Raw genomic sequence first — 22073 nt, 5'->3', positions numbered from 1 at the left:
AGCTTAGCGGTGGTGACGTGAAGTCATGTGACCGTGCTGTAGTTCCTTTATAGCCCAACATTAGCCTCCTTTAGCTTAGCGGTGGTGACGTGAAGTCATGTGACCGTGCTGTAGTTCCTTTATAGCCCAACATTAGCCACCTTTAGCTTAGCGGTGGTGACGTGAAGTCATGTGACCGTGCTGTAGTTCCTTTATAGCCCAACATTAGCCTCCTTTAGCTTAGCGGTGGTGACGTGAAGTCATGTGACCGTGCTGTAGTTCCTTTATAGCCCAACATTAGCCACCTTTAGCTTAGCGGTGGTGACGTGAAGTCATGTGACCGTGCTGTAGTTCCTTTATAGCCCAACATTAGCCTCCTTTAGCTTAGCGGTGGTGACGTGAAGTCATGTGACCTTGCTGTAGTTCCTTTATAGCCCAACATTAGCCGCCTTTAGCTTAGCGGTGGTGACGTGAAGTCATGTGACCGTGCTGTAGTTCCTTTATAGCCCAACATTAGCCTCCTTTAGCTTAGCGGTGGTGACGTGAAGTCATGTGACCGTGCTGTAGTTCCTTTATAGCCCAACATTAGCCACCTTTAGCTTAGCGGTGGTGACGTGAAGTCATGTGACCGTGCTGTAGTTCCTTTATAGCCCAACATTAGCCTCCTTTAGCTTAGCGGTGGTGACGTGAAGTCATGTGACCGTGCCGTAGTTCCTTTATAGCCCAACATTAGCCACCTTTAGCTTAGCGGTGTTGACGTGAAGTCATGTGACCGTGCTGTAGTTCCTTTATAGCCCAACATTAGCCTCCTTTAGCTTAGCGGTGGTGACGTGAAGTCATGTGACCGTGCTGTAGTTCCTTTATAGCCCAACATTAGCCGCCTTTAGCTTAGCGGTGGTGACGTGAAGTCATGTGACCGTGCTGTAGTTCCTTTATAGCCCAACATTAGCCTCCTTTAGCTTAGCGGTGGTGACGTGAAGTCATGTGACCGTGCTGTAGTTCCTTTATAGCCCAACATTAGCCACCTTTAGCTTAGCGGTGTTGACGTGAAGTCATGTGACCGTGCTGTAGTTAAAGTGGTGTTAATATGTGGAGATTATCCTGCTGAACTAAACGTGTCAGTATCATAAACCTTAACCTTGAGATTATTTTCTGCATAACCAAAAATCACATGGAGAAATCCTATTGAACCAGCGAGATGCTGCCTTCAGGAATTCATCATCCACTGTATTCCTCTGATATAAATCGAACAGCAGATAAATAACATCAATAATTACTCTGCAGGTGGTCGTCCACATCACGGATGAAAACGACTGCACGCCAGAGTTCCTGCACTCCATCTACACCAGGGACAACGTTCCTGAGAGCACACCGCCGGGAACCTCCCTGCTGCAAGGTAACACACACACACACACACACACACACACACACACAATCTGATCCCTTGAGCTGGTAATCTCTTTTACCCTGTGTCAGTGAAAGCAACACCAGCACATTGCACCTGGGGGTTTACTTTGCAGTGTGTGTGTGTGTGTGTGTGTGTGTGTGTGTGTGTGTGTGTGTGTGTGTGTGTGTGTGTGTGTGTGTGTGTGTGTGTGTGTGTGTGTGTGTGTGTGTGTGTGTGTGTGTGTGTGTGTGTGTGTGTGTGTGTGTGTGTGTGTGTGTGTGTGTGTGTGTGTGTGTGTGAGAGAGCCCCCTGTCGTAGCTGCTGGTGACTGGTTGACATCAAACAGTCCGACTTCAACGAGGCTTTGCTCTTATTAGTCTGACAGACAGCCACACACACACACACACACACACACACACACACACACACACACACACACACACACACACACACACACACACACACACACACCACACATATATATAAAACTATACATTCAACAGATTAATGTATTGATTAAACCACTGTTTTCGCTTCATCTCTGTCTTCCTCTTCTTCTTCTTCCTCCTCCTCCTCCTCCTCCTCCTCCTCCTCCTCCTCCTCCTCCTCCTCTTCCTCAGTTCTGGCTCGTGACTGTGACTCAGGGTTGAACTCTGATTTGTCGTACTTCGTTCACGGAGAAGACTTTGACATCACGTCGGGGGGCGTGGTCAGTCCCGCCCGTCGCCTTGACTACGAGCGACCCAATCACGTGTACGAGTTCGTTGTGATTGCCGTGGACGCGGGGTCGCCCCCCCGCACGGGCACCGCCTCCGTCCGCATCCGTGTCGCCAACAGCAACGACGAGGCGCCCGTCTTCTCCCAGAGCGCGTGAGACTTTTGTTGTTTTCACATTATATTGTTTTAATAATAATTATTATTAAATTTCAGTTTTTCTTATTTAAAAAAAAAAAGAATTATATTATTCTTTATTTTCAGTTTTTCTTACATTATTATGCATCTTTTCTGTAAATGTCTTGCAGTTTTCTTAATGGTTTACTTTACGCTTTTCTCCCCGGCATTTTTACTCAAATTCATTCAATTTCTTTCTTTATTCGTAATGCACTTTTTATTATTTTGCTGGTTAAGTCTTTTTCTCTATTTACAGTTATTCTCTACTTTTTTAGCATTTCTATTTTTTTAAACTTTTCTAACCAGTTGTTTTCCTTACTTTCATTTTTTAAATGTCCGTACGGTGTTCTCACGTCTATTCTTTGTTCTTCTTTGACTTTATATAATAACGACCACCATCCCTTTTCTTTCTGCCGGTCTCTCTCACAGTCTCTGCGAAGAAAGGTGGTTTTAATTCAGGATATATTCTTAATCTCCACCCGTCTCTCTCTCACCTTCTCGTCTTCACTTTGTCTCTCTCCTGTTCCCCCCCCCTCTCTCAGGTATAAGACGTTCCTCAGCGAGGACGCCGGGCCGGACACGCTCGTCGCCATCGTCCACGCCAACGACCCCGACGGAGACGCCGTCTCTTACGCCATCACCGGCGGCAACGAGGACAGCAACTTCCTGCTGGACAAACAGAAGGGTGAGGAACACCGTCATGCTTTATATAAACACACCATTTCTTACACTGCCAGGTACACTGCCATGTACACTGCCGGGTACACTGCCATGTACACTGCCGGGTACACTGCCAGGTACACTGCCATGTACACTGCCGGGAACACTGCCGGGTACACTGCCATGTACACTGCCGGGTACACTGCCGGGTACACTGCCATGTACACTGCCGGGTACACTGCCGGGTACACTGCCGGGAACACTGCCGGGAACACTGCCGGGTACACTGCCATGTACACTGCCGGGTACACTGCCGGGAACACTGCCGGGTACACTGCCATGTACACTGCCGGGAACACTGCCGGGAACACTGCCGGGTACACTGCCATGTACACTGCCGGGAACACTGCCGGGTACACTGCCATGTACACTGCCGGGTACACTGCCAGGTACACTGCCGGGTACACTGCCGGGTACACTGCCGGGTACACTGCCGGGTACACTGCCAGGTAGCCTGCCGGGTACACTGCCATGTACACTGCCGGGTACACTGCCATGTACACTGCCGGGTACACTGCCGGGTACACTGCCGGGTACACTGCCGGGTACACTGCCATGTACACTGCCGTGTACACTGCCGGGTACACTGCCGGGTACACTGCCGGGTACACTGCCGGGTACACTGCCGGGTAGCCTGCCGGGTACACTGCCAGGTACACTGCCAGGTACACTGCCGGGTACACTGCCGGGTACACTGCCGGGAACACTGCCGGGAACACTGCCGGGTACACTGCCATGTACACTGCCGGGTACACTGCCGGGAACACTGCCGGGTACACTGCCGGGAACACTGCCGGGTACACTGCCATGTACACTGCCGGGAACACTGCCGGGTACACTGCCATGTACACTGCCGGGTACACTGCCATGTACACTGCCGGGTACACTGCCGGGTACACTGCCGGGTACACTGCCATGTACACTGCCGGGTACACTGCCATGTACACTGCCGGGTACACTGCCGGGTACACTGCCGGGTACACTGCCATGTACACTGCCGGGTACACTGCCGGGTACACTGCCGGGTACACTGCCATGTACACTGCCGGGTACACTGCCATGTACACTGCCGGGTACACTGCCGGGTACACTGCCGGGTACACTGCCGGGTACACTGCCAGGTACACTGCCGGGTACACTGCCAGGTAGCCTGCCGGGTACACTGCCAGGTACACTGCCAGGTACACTGCCAGGTACACTGCCGGGTACACTGCCAGGTAGCCTGCCGGGTACACTGCCAGGTACACTGCCATGTACACTGCCGGGTACACTGCCATGTACACTGCCGGGTACACTGCCGGGTACACTGCCGGGTACACTGCCGGGTACACTGCCATGTACACTGCCGGGTACACTGCCAGGTAGCCTGCCAGGTACACTGCCAGGTACACTGCCAGGTACACTGCCAGGTACACAGGTACGGTGGCCGACAGGAGCAAAGAGCGGCCCAAAACCTGAGTTTATTAAAAAGAAGGGATTTGGATCTACAAAACGTTGGTTCGTGTCGCAACACTTGCCTCGAGTCTCTCTAAGCTCTGGAATGACAGCGACTCCAGGCATCTCAAATCAAAATGAACAACCGGTAAAAGCACTAATGCATCTGGCTGGGTAAAAACAACTGATGCGAAGAAGGAAAAGATGAAAAAGCAAATGTTGTGGGTTTGAATTTGGAGACAATCCTGCAATCAACATTGTTCATGTTTATAAAGTATATTTGATAAGGATTTGTATGGAAGAGGATAGAGGCCACACGTACAATGAAGGAGATCAGGGGCCTGCACTACGAAGCTGGTTCAACAGACCCTGGATATGTCTGAGTTACCCGGCTTACCTAATCCAAAACAAACGTGCTCTCGCTAAGCGGTCCTACGACGCTCAACTCGGTAACTCAAGCCAGGGTTTCTCTGTTCGACTGAGTGCGCGTTCACATGAAAGGGGCGGGGCTAGCAACATTTGACCAATCACAAACATGGAGAAGCGCACTGACAGCGCAGCGTCATACTTCCTGAATGAAAAGTGAACTATAATATTAGACATATGAAGAAGTTAAACTTTAAACATCCATGACTTAAACACTTGATCAGGATCAAAGCCTCAGAGCTGCACCTGCAAGGTGAATACAGCTGGAGCAGAACACGTGTTTGAATGCGTACATTAACAGGTTTATGATATCACTGCCCGTCTAAAACACGATCTGACTTTCATTACATTTGTCTCGAGTGTTTCGTCAACTTAACGTGTTGCTTAAAATAATACTTCTCATCCAGTCTGTGACACTGTGAGTGTTGCACGGCCAGATACGGCTCAGCTGACTCAGATCAGGAGATATATGATACATTATGAAGTGATGTGCCGCGGACTCAGGCCCGGTTCCAGAACAAAATGACTCAGGGTGCATCTGAGATTAGAGAGGGTGCAGTGGTAAAGTGCTATTTTTATAAGTGGGGAGTGGACCTAACACCCTAGTGGTCCTCATCTCCTCTAGGAGGGTCCTCACCTCCTGTAGGGGGGTCCGGGGGCATGCTCCCCCGGGAAGATTTTCTTTAAAATATTGAAGTTAAAAGCATCAATCTGGTGCACTTTGAGAGCAAAATGAAGAGATCTATGGATCTATGTGCTCTTTGCTTGATCATGCCTTCCCAGTCCCTTATCACGTAGCCTATAAGAGCATGGCGCCAGTTGTTGCAGCCAGTTGTGGTGAAGGCATCTGACTTACTTGAACCAAAATGTCTTCATGCATAGCAGAAGATGGCATCTTTTTTACATGAATATTCAGCCAATCTCTGTTTTGAAACCATGAGCTGCAAAATGAGTAGCCTACAGGCGAGTTGGGCACTTTTTTAAATATACCTGGGCAGGCTCTGTTTTGCCGAGGTCCTCTGGCACTTGCGGGCCGCTGAGGGGTGGCGGTGTTTTGGGCAACGAAGACCGCTGCGGCTGCTCCGCCTCCGTGGGTGAGGCGGGCAAAGCCGGCGAGTCGGGCGTTAGTGTTCACGACAGTGGCCGCGGGTAACGTAATGTCCCCATGATCTGAACTGTTATTACCTGCAGTAGATGCTGCTGGAGATAAGGGCTGGTTGTTTTAACCATTTTCTGATGTCCATCATCACTGACACTGAGCTTTGTAAGAACCTTGCAGATGACGAACGCGCAGCGGCACAGGTCACACGCACCTGACATAATAACGTTACTAACCCTTTAAATTGACCAAATAAATGCAGCAATGTTATTTAACCACAATTCCAATTTATTTTATTTCAACTAAATTCTTCTTCTTAATATTCTTCTTCTTATTATTACTATTATTATTATTATTATTATTATTATTATTATTATTATTATTATTATATATGTAATATCTTTCACTTTTTTTTTTTTTCACTTTTCATTTTTTTTTTCTTTCACTTTTCACTTTTCAAATGAGGGTGCATAACCACTCAACTGAGGGTGCAATGCACCCTTATGCACCCCCGTAGAACCGGGCCTGCGCGGACTGTACTTAATGTACTCTGATCCGGTTACTTATGTTGTGGCAGATATTTAAGTAAGCTTTCTTAACGCTAATGTTATAATAGTCAGATTGCTCTGAAGATGGAGGTGATATTCTATTAATGTTCACGTTCACACAGTCGCTGATTTTTGCCGGCCGTCTTTCTGTATTTCCTTTCTCCTGTAATATGACTTGATCGCTTTAAACTCCGCCCACTGAGCTCTGATTGGTCAGCAGGCGGTGTTTTCACTGAGTTGAGCTCTTAGCCTGCAACCTAACCTGCTCCGGGGCAGGCTAGCCGCTCAGCATAAGTTACCATGGAGATCGTAAGACCGGAAACCCAGAGTTTTCCCTGAAGTTACCTCGCTAAGCAAAAATCCGGCTTCGTAGTACAGGCCTCTGGGGACACTAAAGAGTGACGCACACAGCTGGGAGACCAGGGGACACTAAAGAGTGACGCACACAGCTGGAGACCAGGGGACACTAAAGAGTGACGCACACAGCTGGGAGACCAGGGGACACTAAAGAGTGACGCACACAGCTGGGAGACCAGGGGACACTAAAGAGTGACGCACACAGCTGGGAGACCAGGGGACACTAAAGAGTGACGCACACAGCTGGGAGACCAGGGGACACTAAAGAGTGACGCACACAGCTGGAGACCAGGGGACACTAAAGAGTGACGCACACAGCTGGGAGACCAGGGGACACTAAAGAGTGACGCACACAGCTGGGAGACCAGGGGACACTAAAGAGTGACGCACACAGCTGGAGACCAGGGGACACTAAAGAGTGACGCACACAGCTGGGAGACCAGGGGACACTAAAGAGTGACGCACACAGCTGGAGACCAGGGGACACTAAAGAGTGACGCACACAGCTGGGAGACCAGGGGACACTAAAGAGTGACGCACACAGCTGGGAGACCAGGGGACACTAAAGAGTGACGCACACAGCTGGAGACCAGGGGACACTAAAGAGTGACGCACACAGCTGGGAGACCAGGGTGTGTGTGTGTGTGTGTTTCTCTGATATGCTAATGAGGAAGAGATTGTTAGCGCGGAAAAATTGTGACATTTGTTTTCGTCCTGAGAAGGAATAATGCGAGGTTTACTGATATGTGTGCCGACAGTCTCTGTGAAGATGTGTGTGTGTGTGTGTGTGTGTGTGTGTGTGTGTGTGTGTGTGTGTGTGTGTGTGTGTGTGTGTGTGTGTGTGTGTGTGTGTGTGTGTGTGTGTGTGTGTGTGTGTGTGTGTGTGTGTGTGTGTGTGTGTGTGTGTGTGTGTGTGTGTGGTTATTCGAGTGTGTGGGAGGAAGAGAAACCCCCTCTGGAGGGAACACGGGATTTCAGCCGTTGCAGACCATTTACATGCACTAAACATTCACACCACATGTATTTGTGCGGACTGGATAAAATAACAAAACTAGGGCTGTCAAGTTAACGCGTTAATAAATTAACGCCACTAATTATTTTAACGCGATTAACGCAAGTGTATTTTTTTTCCTCGGCCGCCCCGTAGTTTCAGAGCATCGAGTTTAAAATACCATCTACAAGCTGATGCTGACAGCCCGCTCCTGCCGCCCGCTTGTGGCAGACCACGCTCACCGGCAGGCACCGACTGGCCATCGGGAGGACCGGGAGGGTGTGTGTGTGTGTGTGTGTGTGTGTGTGTGTGTGTGTGTGTGTGTGTGTGTGTGTGTGTGTGTGTGTGTGTGTGTGTGTGTGTGTGTGTGTGTGTGTGTGTGTGTGTGTGTGTGTGTGTGTGTGTGTGTGTGTGTGTGTGTGTGTGTGTGTGTGTGTGTCAGCACACTCATGATTGCAGCGTCCAGGCAGCTCCCGTTCGAGCATATGCCTTGAGTTGCACACAGCTCCAACGATCTCACACACACACACACACACACACACACACACACACACACACACACACACACACACACACACACACACACACCCCATTTGTATTGTATGAGAGGTTCCAGGTCGTTGTGTTTAATATTCATGAGAATATTTGTAATGTTCAAATGATAATAAACATTAGCATAAAGCATGTTTGTCCACTCATATGTTGATAAGAGTATTAAAAACTTGAAAAATATTCCTCTGAGGTACATTTAGAACAGATCAAAAAATGTGCGATTAATTTGCGATTAACTATTTTAATCGACTGACAGCCCTAAACAAAACACAAACTAAACGGTGAACTCTTTAACAATTGTATAACACGAGTATTGAACGTGTAGTTCAGACTTTCTAAAGGAAAAGCATCAAAGCAATTTGTCTCTTTTTCCTAAATAATGTCAAAATCCAAGTGAACCACTTTTTAGAGAACAAGCGTTATTCTGCAGGTTGTTTGTTTTTAACATTCGTTATAACCCGCTGCTCTGAGGTGTTTTCTTTCCTCTTCATTTGATATTAGCTGAAGCAGATTCTGGGCTGTCCTCTGGCAGCAGGAGACTCTGATGCCGTGAACACAGAAGCGATTTCAACCAAATGTTATTTCAAAGCAAAGTAAAACACCAACAGACAGACTTACTGTTATATTTACCGGCGTGGTTAACGTGTCGAAAGCGGAACTAGCTGCAAGGTTGGGAAATAAGTTTAGAGTGGAATACATTTTAATAAAGCACTTTATTAAAACGTGTGTGTGTGTGTGTGTGTGTGTGTGTGTGTGTGTGTGTGTGTGTGTGTGTCCAGGCATCATTAAGCTGCGGAGGAGCCCCCCCCCAAGGCTCCGGGGTCCGCAGTACGTCCTCAACATCACGGCCACGGACGACAACGCGTCGGGGGGGCCGTTCCCTCTGAGCAGCTCGGCGCAGGTCATCGTAGGGATCAACGACATCAACAACAACAAGCCGCTGTTCCAGGAGGTGAGATCAGATCCAAAGGCTTTATTTTAATATTCACTGGGTGGAGCAGGGAGGTCGTATTTCTGTAGTGGGACCCTGAAGGCAGCATCTCCCTGGTGCAATGGGATTTTGTCAAACAAACATTTATGATAGTTACCCGTTTAGTTCAGCGGGATAATCTCCACATATTTACACTTTATGATTTCTGAGGTAAAAAGCTAATGTTGGGCTATAAAGGAACTACAGCACGGTCACATGACTTCACGTCACCACCGCTAAGCTAAAGGTGGCTAATGTTGGGCTATAAAGGAACTACAGCACGGTCACATGACTTCACGTCACCACCGCTAAGCTAAAGGTGGCTAATGTTGGGCTATAAAGGAACTACAGCACGGTCACATGACTTCACGTCACCACCGCTAAGCTAAAGGAGGCTAATGTTGGGCTATAAAGGAACTACAGCACGGTCACATGACTTCACGTCACCACCGCTAAGCTAAAGGCGGCTAATGTTGGGCTATAAAGGAACTACAGCACGGTCACATGACTTCACGTCACCACCGCTAAGCTAAAGGCGGCTAATGTTGGGCTATAAAGGAACTACAGCACGGTTACATGACTTCACGTCACCACCGCTAAGCTAAAGGTGGCTAATGTTGGACTATAAAGGAACTACAGCACGGTCACATGACTTCACGTCACCACCGCTAAGCTAAAGGTGGCTAATGTTGGGCTATAAAGGAACTACAGCACGGTCACATGACTTCACGTCACCACCGCTAAGCTAAAGGAGGCTAATGTTGGGCTATAAAGGAACTACAGCACGGTCACATGACTTCACGTCACCACCGCTAAGCTAAAGGTGGCTAATGTTGGGCTATAAAGGAACACAAAAGTATTTTCTTACTCAATATCTTACCCTAAGCCTATCCCTTTTATTTTAAATTGTATATAAAGGAACTACAGCACGGTCACATGACTTCACGTCACCTTGCAGTTTATTGTGGTTTTGCTCTGATTGTGTCGTTTGTTCCCTCAGTGTCCGAACTACAGTCTGAACGCGGTGGTTCTGGAGAACCAGCCTCCGGGGACTCTGGTTCTGCGGGTCCAGGCCCACGACGCCGACATGGGGGTCAACGGAGAGGTGAAGTACGGCATCATGAACAGAGACGGGGTGTCGTCCGGCTTCGACATCGACCCTGACACCGGTAAGTTCCACAGATAATAACTGAAAAGATAAGAAGTACTTTTTGATCACAATTTGGGATTTCTTTGCGTTGCAGCAGCATAAAAAGACAAGGCATTGTGCATTAGAGAAATGAAAAGTAATAAACAATCCAAAATGTAAACGTCTCAAATAGAAATAAAATAGCTTTAAAAAAGTAAAAAATGTGGAATTTACAAATTGACGGTAACAAAATATAAGCAGGATATTACATATACATGAATTGTGCAAGGAATGGATTATTAAATATTAGATTGAATATTAGGACTTCATGAACACTGTTTAACATGTAAATTATTATTATTATCTGCCCTCTTAGTTTGGGAATTTGAACCACTGACCTGTAGTCTAGCTTCTACCACACTTCATTCCATATGCTACACTTCATTTATTTCGTAAATGCTGCTGCTGCTACTTTTCTACCCAAATGTATACTTTGTAGATTGTAATAACCTTTCTTTATATATAATATTTATATTTCTTTATGTGTGTCTCTTTCTGTACTTCTGCTGTAACAAAGTAAATGGCCCCGTGTGGGACTGATAAAGGCCTTGTGATTGTGACCTGGTGTGCTTCAGGTGTGATCGTCACCACGGCCAGCTTCGACCGGGAGCTCCAGAGGGAGCACATGCTGTCGGTGACGGCCACCGATCAGGCCGAGGAGCCGCTCATCGGGATCTGCCAGATCACCGTGCTCATCGGAGACGAGAACGACAACGACCCCAAGTTTGAAAACAGCCGCTACCAGTGTGAGTTTCTGCTTAGTCATGATAACATTACTGTAACCATAGTGACTTTCTGCTTAGTCATGAGAGATTCCTGTTTTGTTTAGGTGCTGGATACCAGCTTAGCGGTGGTGACGTGAAGTCATGTGACCGTGCTGTAGTTCCTTTATAGCCCAACATTAGCCTCCTTTAGCTTAGCGGTGGTGACGTGAAGTCATGTGACCGTGCTGTAGTTCCTTTATAGCCCAACATTAGCCTCCTTTAGCTTAGCGGTGGTGACGTGAAGTCATGTGACCGTGCTGTAGTTCCTTTATAGCCCAACATTAGCCTCCTTTAGCTTAGCGGTGGTGACGTGAAGTCATGTGACCGTGCTGTAGTTCCTTTATAGCCCAACATTAGCCTCCTTTAGCTTAGCGGTGGTGACGTGAAGTCATGTGACCGTGCTGTAGTTCCTTTATAGCCCAACATTAGCCTCCTTTAGCTTAGCGGTGGTGACGTGAAGTCATGTGACCGTGCTGTAGTTCCTTTATAGCCCAACATTAGCCTCCTTTAGCTTAGCGGTGGTGACGTGAAGTCATGTGACCGTGCTGTAGTTCCCTTTATAGCCCAACATTAGCCTCCTTTAGCTTAGCGGTGGTGACGTGAAGTCATGTGATCGTGCTGTGTTCCTTTATAGCCCAACATTAGCCTCCTTTAGCTTAGCGGTGGTGACGTGAAGTCATGTGACCGTGCTGTAGTTCCTTTATAGCCCAACATTAGCCTCCTTTATCTTAGCGGTGGTGACGGAAGTCATGTGACCGTGCTGTAGTTCCTTTATAGCCCAACATTAGCCTCCTTTAGCTTAGCGGTGGTGAAGTGAAGTCATGTGGACCGGTGCTGTAGTTCCTTTATAGCCCAACATTAGCTCCTTTAGCTTAGCGGTGGTGACGTGAGTCATGTGACCGTGCTGTAGTTCCTTTATAGCCCAACATTAGCTCCTTTAGCTTAGCGGTGGTGAAGTGAAGTCATGTGACCGTGCTGTAGTTCCTTTATAGCCCAACATTAGCCTCCTTTAGCTTTAGCGGTGGTGACGTGAAGTCATGTGACCGTGCTGTAGTTCCTTATAGCCCAACATTAGCCTCCTTAGCTTAGCGGTGGTGACGTGAAGTCATGTGACCGTGCTGTTAGTTCCTTTATAGCCCAACATTAGCCTCTTTATCGTACGGTGGTGACTGTGAAGTCTGTGTGTGTGTGTGTGTGTGTGTGTGTGTGTGTGTGTGTGTGTGTGTGTGTGTGTGTGTGTGTGTGTGTGTGTGTGTGTGTGTGTGTGTGTGTGTGTGTGTGTGTGTGTGTGTGTGTGTGTGTGTGTGTGTGTGTGTGTGTGTGTGTGTGTGTGAAACAGGTGAAATGTGGCAGCCTTGTGTTTGTGTTTGTCCTCCTCTATCAATCTGCCCCCTGGTAATCCTGGAAAGCTCTTAGCCTGATGAAATATTCTCCGCCGGCCCCCTGGGGCTCTCTTTGTTTACTATGTGTGCAAATGTGTGTTTTGATAAGCGTGGTGTCAGAAGTTCTCCTCGTCAGATTAGAGAGACGCACACAGCGCCTCATTAACTATTCAACAGCAGATTGAAATGTTTCTGGGACATGCATTCAATTACCACTGTGTGTGTGTGTGTGTGTGTGTGTGTGTGTGTGTGTGTGTGTGTGTGTGTGTGTGTGTGTGTGTGTGTGTGTGTGTGTGTGTGTGTGTGTGTGTGTGTGTGTGTGTGTGTGTGTGTGTGTGTGTGTGTGTGTGTGTGTGTGTGTGTGTGTGTGTGTGTGTGTTCAATTGGATTTGAGTGACAGTTTTCTGATTGTCTTATATAGAAAGAAAGAAAGAAATAAAGGATAATATTAATGTTGATTCAAAATATGGCAAAGCTGCGGAACAGGAAACTCCTCACCGGGGAAATGTATGGGACTATAATATCATAACTTTGGCAACTTTCATAAAAAGCATTCCTCAGACCGTGGAGCAGAGCGTATTTCATACAGCAGTGTAAATATTAAATGTGTCATGTTGCTTCATCTTAACTTATTATATATTATTGGAATAATTACAGCATGGTTTTATTTTGACTTGAATTCTAATACTATGATGCTAGTCGGAGTCCTTGGTGTTAATCATAAGTTATGAGCGTTTTAATTAAAACTCAAGAATCTTTTTTATCTAGATTATCTTTTTGCCATGATCCTTAGACAACATAGAATATAAATAATTACATTATGCATTATTATAATATTATATATATGATTAGTTTTGATTTGATTTATTCCAGTTGTACTATTTATTACATTCATCATAAGCGGACCTTATATACAAATATATAATTACTAAATAATATATAATAATACAATTAATAAATAAGATTAGGGTATTGTTACTTTGTTTTTTACAATAGCCCAAACATTTTCTTGTGCTTGTTTGGACTACAATAAAGGAATGTTGCTTTTGCTCGGCATAAATACACAACTTGCAAAGTGTTTCCTTTTCCTCCAAAGACGTGTTAACCCCTGTGTGTGTGTGTGTGTGTGTGTGTGTGTGTGTGTGTGTGTGTGTGTGTGTGTGTGTGTGTGTGTGTGTGTGTGTGTGTGTGTGGTGTGTGTGTGTGTGTGTGTGTGTGTGTGTGTGTGTGTGTGTGTGTGTGTGTGTGTGTGTGTGTGTGTGTGTGTGTGTGTGTGTGTGTGTCACGATGATGATTCAGTGTGTATTCAGAGCATCACTAAAGGACTTCGTTAAGCCCCTGTCACACTGTCCCGAAATTGACACCCGATGGACACACGAATATGGAATTGTGAATTTCGCACGAAGATGGCCCCGAACCACACGAAGGCAACATTTACATTACATTTAAGACGTACGACTGCAACGAAAGTAACAAAAAAAATTATGTTACAGTACTATGATACTGTACTGATATTTTCAGACTCTATTCTTTACTTTCTCCGTCTTTATATGTAGAATATATTACGTTTTCTCCGTCATGTTATTGTTTCCATAGCAACAACAACTTCCTGTCAACTCGCCTTCAAAATAATATATTATATCCTTTTCAGTTTCACAGAACACAAATTGGGTTATTTACATGATATGTTTACATGATTTTGTTGTGCAATAAAGCAACCCGATGGACACACGATAAAGGAAATGTTCAAATTCGGCTGTGATCGTAGCGACATCGGGCCGTTCGTGAGGGCATCTGAAGCCATCGTGTGACCACCGTGGTAAATTTGGTTTTATATTGGACGTTGGATATTCGACACATTCGGAAAATCTATTTAACACTGGCTTCGATGGACGATTTTTTGTCAAACCAACTTCGATGTGTTAATACAAGGCCCGCCTATATAACACAAAGCTTTTTTTTTCAAAAAACCCACCTTTTGATTTTATACTATTTTTTTGTGTTAAAAAATGCTATAAATCTATTATGCGGCTTGGCCTTTTCACCTACCCATGTCAAAACACCTCAGGTAGCACATCTCGATCATGGGTTTGGGGTGCTCAGTGTGTGCGCATGCTCAGTAGTGCTAGGTAGCAAAATTCGACCAAGTACCCCTGACAGGTAGCATTGTGTTGATACAGGCTCTTTGAGCACATTTTCAGATTTGATTTTGTTTGACAGCCCTTATATTGGAATCTTAACATTTTTTAAGGTGATTAGGCTACATGGAATTCTTTAAATGACTTACAATAGCTAAATATACATCTTCACACAAAACAACCAAAGGTTGACACAGGCAATAGTAATGAAAGTTACTTTTTTTAATTATTATGTAAGCATTTTCAAGGATATGCCAACAGAAAGGCACCTCAGGACGACAATAATTCGGATATTACTAAATCGCTTCCATATAATATAAGGACTTCAGAAATAGTAGGCAAGAGGATATTTGTAACTGACAGTTGAAAACACTGTCACACACACCATGCTGCTCGCTGAGCGTCTGACTGTAGCCGCCGCACATCTGATGATCATGTGCCGCACAAACACACATAACAACCCGAATGTGTAGAAATGAACTTTAAACCAGCAGCGTTAGCAGCCGTTATAGCAGGGCCATTGTTAGCCGCTACGGCACTCAGGGCCGGCCCTCGGCATAGGCAGTATAGGCAAATGCTAAGGGCGCATCAACCCATAGGGGGCGCCGGAAAAAAAAAAAATATATATATATTTTTTTTTTATTTCATAACAACACAATTTCCCGATTTACATCTTATTATCTTATACTAACAGAACTACGCCTATATTGCGTACAGCGCCCATAAACTATGGCACACCCCCCCTCAAAATAAAGTTGAATTGCCCCAGCCCAAGGTTTATGTGAAATTGTTCTTTTTTTTAAATAATGGTTTTAGTGTGCAATTATAGGTTTTAATTTTGTATTTGTATTCATTTAAAATAAATCAAACGTACACAGCTTCTGTGTGCTTTTATTAACATTGGAATTTACTGTGTAAGCGGCCACGGGGGAGAGCTTTAGAGAGCTCTCTCCTGAAAGACTGAGCGGCTCTGATAGCCTCAGCTCAGTGAGGTAAAGCCACACCTCTATATGATCATTATAGTTATAAAAAATAAGAGAACAGGTGAAAAACAGGTATAAAATACTGGCAGTACAAAAAAGTTGTTATTAATAAACAAGAATACAGTTTGAAAGGGGAGTGATTTGTAAAATATCCATAAAGGAAAATAAAATCTGCTTCCAGTTCTGTTTCATCTGGGTGTTGAGAGATGTATCCACAGATCTCCTAATGTTGCTCTCAAAGTGCACCAGATTGATGCTTTTAAACTTCAATATTAAAAAAAATGGTCTCCCCGGGGTGCATGCCCTCGGACCCCCCTAGAGGAGGTGAGGTCCCCTCCCCCACTTAAATCATGTTCAAATGGATAGGAAACTAAATACAGTTGCACACATCTTGTGTCCATATCTTTGTTTTTGTGGTCATGCCACAACCATGCACGTGCGAACCATAGTGAGTGTCTGCATTTTGGGGGGGGGGGGGGCCAGCTAAAATCTTGCCTAGGGCGGCAAATTGGTCAGAGCCGGCCCTGACGGCACTGATAGTATAAGTACTGTTACTTATGTACTGATAGTATCAGTCCTGTTACTTATGTACTGATAGTATCAGTCCTGTTACTTGTGTACTGATAGTATCAGTCCTGTTACTTATGTACTGATAGTATCAGTCCTGTTACTTGTGTACTGATAGTATCAGTCCTGTTACTTATGCACTGATAGTATCAGTCCTGTTACTTATGTACTGATAGTATCAGTCCTGTTACTTATGTACTGATAGTATCAGTCCTTTTATTTGCAATGATGGCAAAACTCATAACCACGTTGTTTCGTGTGTCAATGCTGACACTTCGGTAAACGTGCATTTCTTTGACTGCAAAGACGACAAACTAAAATGTAGTAATTTAGTAATGTAAAAATAATGAATACATCAATTAGATAACTGATTTATGTCTAAAACACATTCCTAACAGCGAGATATATATATGTTTATAAAAGAAGTTGGATTGGACCTTATTTCCGGCTGCTAACCAAAGACCCTGTCAGCCACTTCCTGTTTACATCATGTGACGCTGTGCCTCTCGCATGGATGTTTCACAGAGAGGCGAAGTCCCGCCCTTCTGCTTCCGCCCCATGGGACCTTATTTCGGAAACATTAGAGGCTTGTTTGAGACTAGCAAGACCTGCGCAGTTGCGATCAACGTCTTGCTCGTGCGTTGCATGATGGTTAGTCATTTTGTCCGACTTGCTCTGGAGGCTCGCCCACATGAGACTTTGAAATCTCGCGGGACAAAGACGCCCGCAGCCTTGAGAGCGAGGCGAGGCGAGTTGGCGCAGTTGCTCTCCACGAGCTGCGGAAGCGAAATGCTTGATGGGAAACGGCTCGCTGGTATCTCGAGCTGAGCGCTCATTGGTGGGTTTTACCACGTGCTGCTGATGAAGCTCTCCCATTGGCTGGCAAAAGTTTGTTGTTGTTTTGTGTCAGTTTTACGTCGCCACATCCATTCCCATTTTTCATCATTGTTCCACAATGTTTATCATCATGAAATTAATATCTATATATTTTATACTATACTGCTTACCGTTTTCATACTTTATATATCTTAGCATATTCATACACACTGTTCATACTGCTCTCAGGCTGATATCTAGTGTATTCATACACACTGTTCATACTGCTCTCAGGCTGATATCTAGTGTATTCATACACACTGTTCATACTGCTCTCAGGCTGATATCTAGTGTATTAATACACACTGTTCATACTGCTCTCAGGCTGATATCTAGTGTATTCATACACACTGTTCATACTGCTCTCAGGCTGATATCTAGTGTATTCATACACACTGTTCATACTGCTCTCAGGCTGATATCTAGTGTATTCATACACACTGTTCATACTGCTCTCAGGCTGATATCTAGTGTATTCATACACACTGTTCATACTGCTCTCAGGCTGATATCTAGTGTATTCATACACACTGTTCATACTGCTCTCAGGCTGATATCTAGTGTATTCATACACACTGTTCATACTGCTCTCAGGCTGATATCTAGTGTATTAATACACACTGTTCATACTGCTCTCAGGCTGATATCTAGTGTATTAATACACACTGTTCATACTGCTCTCAGGCTGATATCTAGTGTATTCATACACACTGTTCATACTGCTCTCAGGCTGATATCTAGTGTATTAATACACACTGTTCATACCGCTCTCAGGCTGATATCTAGTGTATTAATACACACTGTTCATACTGCTCTCAGGCTGATATCTAGTGTATTAATACACACTGTTCATACTGCTCTCAGGCTGATATCTAGTGTATTAATACACACTGTTCATACTGCTCACAGGCTGATATCTAGTGTATTAATACACACTGTTCATACTGCTCACAGGCTGATATCTAGTGTATTAATACACACTGTTCATACTGCTCACAGGCTGATATCTAGTGTATTAATACACACTGTTCATACTGCTCACAGGCTGATATCTAGTGTATTAATACACACTGTTCATACTGCTCCAGGCTGATATCTAGTGTATTCATACACACTGTTCATACTGCTCACAGGCTGATATCTAGTGTATTAATACACACTGTTCATACTGCTCACAGGCTGATATCTAGTGTATTAATACACACTGTTCATACTGCTCTCAGGCTGATATCTAGTGTATTAATACACACTGTTCATACTGCTCTCAGGCTGATATCTAGTGTATTCATACACACTGTTCATACTGCTCACAGGCTGATATCTAGTGTATTAATACACACTGTTCATACTGCTCACAGGCTGATATCTAGTGTATTAATACACACTGTTCATACTGCTCTCAGGCTGATATCTAGTGTATTAATACACACTGTTCATACTGCTCACAGGCTGATATCTAGTGTATTAATACACACTGTTCATACTGCTCACAGGCTGATATCTAGTGTATTAATACACACTGTTCATACTGCTCACAGGCTGATATCTAGTGTATTCATACACACTGTTCATACTGCTCTCAGGCTGATATCTAGTGTATTAATACACACTGTTCATACTGCTCTCAGGCTGATATCTAGTGTATTCATACACACTGTTCATACTGCTCACAGGCTGATATCTAGTGTATTAATACACACTGTTCATACTGCTCACAGGCTGATATCTAGTGTATTCATACACACTGTTCATACTGCTCACAGGCTGATATCTAGTGTATTAATACACACTGTTCATACTGCTCTCAGGCTGATATCTAGTGTATTAATACACACTGTTCATACTGCTCACAGGCTGATATCTAGTGTATTAATACACACTGTTCATACTGCTCACAGGCTGATATCTAGTGTATTAATACACACTGTTCATACTGCTCACAGGCTGATATCTAGTGTATTAATACACACTGTTCATACTGCTCACAGGCTGATATCTAGTGTATTAATACACACTGTTCATACCGCTCTCAGGCTGATATCTAGTGTATTCATACACACTGTTCATACTGCTCACAGGCTGATATCTAGTGTATTAATACACACTGTTCATACTGCTCTCAGGCTGATATCTAGTGTATTAATACACACTGTTCATACTGCTCTCAGGCTGATATCTAGTGTATTAATACACACTGTTCATACTGCTCTCAGGCTGATATCTAGTGTATTAATACACACTGTTCATACTGCTCACAGGCTGATATCTAGTGTATTAATACACACTGTTCATACTGCTCTCAGGCTGATATCTAGTGTATTAATACACACTGTTCATACTGCTCTCAGGCTGATATCTAGTGTATTCATACACACTGTTCATACTGCTCTCAGGCTGATATCTAGTGTATTAATACACACTGTTCATACTGCTCTCAGGCTGATATCTAGTGTATTAATACACACTGTTCATACTGCTCTCAGGCTGATATCTAGTGTATTAATACACACTGTTCATACTGCTCTCAGGCTGATATCTAGTGTATTAATACACACTGTTCATACTGCTCTCAGGCTGATATCTAGTGTATTCATACACACTGTGCATACTGCTCTCAGGCTGATATCTAGTGTATTCATACACACTGTTCATACTGCTCACAGGCTGATATCTAGTGTATTAATACACACTGTTCATACTGCTCACAGGCTGATATCTAGTGTATTCATACACACTGTTCATACTGCTCTCAGGCTGATATCTAGTGTATTAATACACACTGTTCATACTGCTCTCAGGCTGATATCTAGTGTATTAATACACACTGTTCATACTGCTCACAGGCTGATATCTAGTGTATTAATACACACTGTTCATACTGCTCACAGGCTGATATCTAGTGTATTAATACACACTGTTCATACTGCTCTCAGGCTGATATCTAGTGTATTAATACACACTGTTCATACTGCTCTCAGGCTGATATCTAGTGTATTAATACACACTGTTCATACTGCTCACAGGCTGATATCTAGTGTATTCATACACACTGTTCATACTGCTCACAGGCTGATATCTAGCGTATTAATACACACTGTTCATACTGCTCTCAGGCTGATATCTAGTGTATTAATACACACTGTTCATACTGCTCTCAGGCTGATATCTAGTGTATTCATACACACTGTTCATACTGCTCTCAGGCTGATATCTAGTGTATTAATACACACTGTTCATACTGCTCTCAGGCTGATATCTAGTGTATTAATACACACTGTTCATACTGCTCACAGGCTGATATCTAGTGTATTAATACACACTGTTCATACTGCTCTCAGGCTGATATCTAGTGTATTAATACACACTGTTCATACTGCTCTCAGGCTGATATCTAGTGTATTAATACACACTGTTTATTCATCATTCTATATGTTATTCTGTAGGTTGTGTACATTACTTTCCACTTCGCTGCTTGTTGCACCTGAGAAGCTAAACTGCATTTCGTTGTCTCAGTACCTGTAATATGTGCAATAACAATAAAGTTTCTCTTTAAGTCTTTAAGCGCTTTGAGCACCTGTAAAAGTGCTCTAATAAAAAATGTAATGCATTTATTATAAGAACTGGATACAGCCGGGAGGCGGGGTCTCCTTTGAGAGCTGCTCATTGGCTCATGAGGTCAAAATGGCCCAACTTTTGAGAGACACAGATCATGCCTAGCTGTCAGAGCAGAAGTGCCCGTATGTGCGCGTATGTGCGCTCACAGAGCATGCACCCCTTTTTTATAGTCTTTTATTATTATTATCATTATTTCCTTGATTTTATGTTATTTATTTTAGATTTTATTGATCTGTGTGAATCTTTGCTGTACTATTTTTCACGCTTACCCTGTTGCTGCTTTTGTACAACTGAATTTCCCCTCGGGGAATAATAAAGGTTCATCTTATCTTATCTTATCTTAAGCCCCGCCTCCTGTCATAGCCCCGCCCCCGGTAGTGTATTTTACAACTATATAAGAATCTAAGGATTCTAATAAGGGCAATACAATAGTTCATACTGGGTACCCTCTGATTTACAGACGTCTCTTTCTCCATGTTAGCCGATGGGGGAAAGTCTTTCTGGGCCCAGTGACGTCACGGACTGATACGGAGGTTGTAGTACCGCCGTTTGGCCACAACGAATATTTTTCTTCAGAGTCCGACGCACTTCCCGGGGGCTTGGCCTGTCCTGTCAGACTTCCTGTTTACATCATGTGACGCTGTGCCTCTCTTCTCAGACTTCCTACGGGAGGACACTCCGGTAGGAACTAGTTTTCTGCGGGCGGCGGCGCACGATGACGACCAGGGGAGCAACGCGGCCATCACCTACTCCCTGACCAATCAGAAGCCGGCGTACTTGCACATCAACCCCAGCACCGGCTGGATCTACGTCAACCACCCCATCTCTCAGGTCAGACACACACCAAGACTCAAGGTTGTTATGGTCATGTGTACATAGCTACAGATACGTCAATGGAACCCTGAGGGCACAGGCTCCTCCCACAGAGCAACACAACAACACAGATGCAACAGTAAATACAAATAAAATAGTCAAACACTGAAATAATACGATAGAAAGGCAGACTTTCTTACATTGACTGAGCAGGTTATCTGTTGGGAGCTGTATTATTATTATGACCAGCTGCAGGAATGTAAAAGTTCTGAAAAGCTCAGAATGCTCAAAGTCTCAAACCCCAGATGTTTTAGATGAGTTAGAAGAAACCCAAACATAAATCAACTTATATAATAATATAATAATATATTCACGCCTGTATCTGCCGCTCC

The 22073-nt window shown here is 44.5% G+C and overlaps 1 protein-coding gene across 1 annotated transcript; it reads left to right on the top strand.

Moving 5' to 3' along the window:
* Positions 1–1263: 1263 nt before the first annotated feature.
* LOC117441841 (neural-cadherin-like) lies at positions 1264–21699 on the top strand (the record flags this gene model as incomplete). Its single annotated transcript, XM_034077857.1, has 7 exons — positions 1264–1375; positions 1987–2236; positions 2800–2942; positions 9164–9336; positions 10355–10523; positions 11119–11289; positions 21527–21699. Coding segments are annotated over 7 exons (1191 nt in total), but the record flags the coding sequence as incomplete, so codon positions are not given.
* Between the last annotated feature and the right edge of the window lie 374 nt (positions 21700–22073).

The sequence above is a fragment of the Pseudochaenichthys georgianus genome, unplaced genomic scaffold, assembly GCF_902827115.2.
Source record: "Pseudochaenichthys georgianus unplaced genomic scaffold, fPseGeo1.2 scaffold_2038_arrow_ctg1, whole genome shotgun sequence".
Taxonomy (NCBI): domain Eukaryota; kingdom Metazoa; phylum Chordata; class Actinopteri; order Perciformes; family Channichthyidae; genus Pseudochaenichthys; species Pseudochaenichthys georgianus.
The sequence above is the reverse complement of the archived record's forward strand: the minus strand, read 5'-3'. Positions and strand labels throughout refer to the sequence as shown.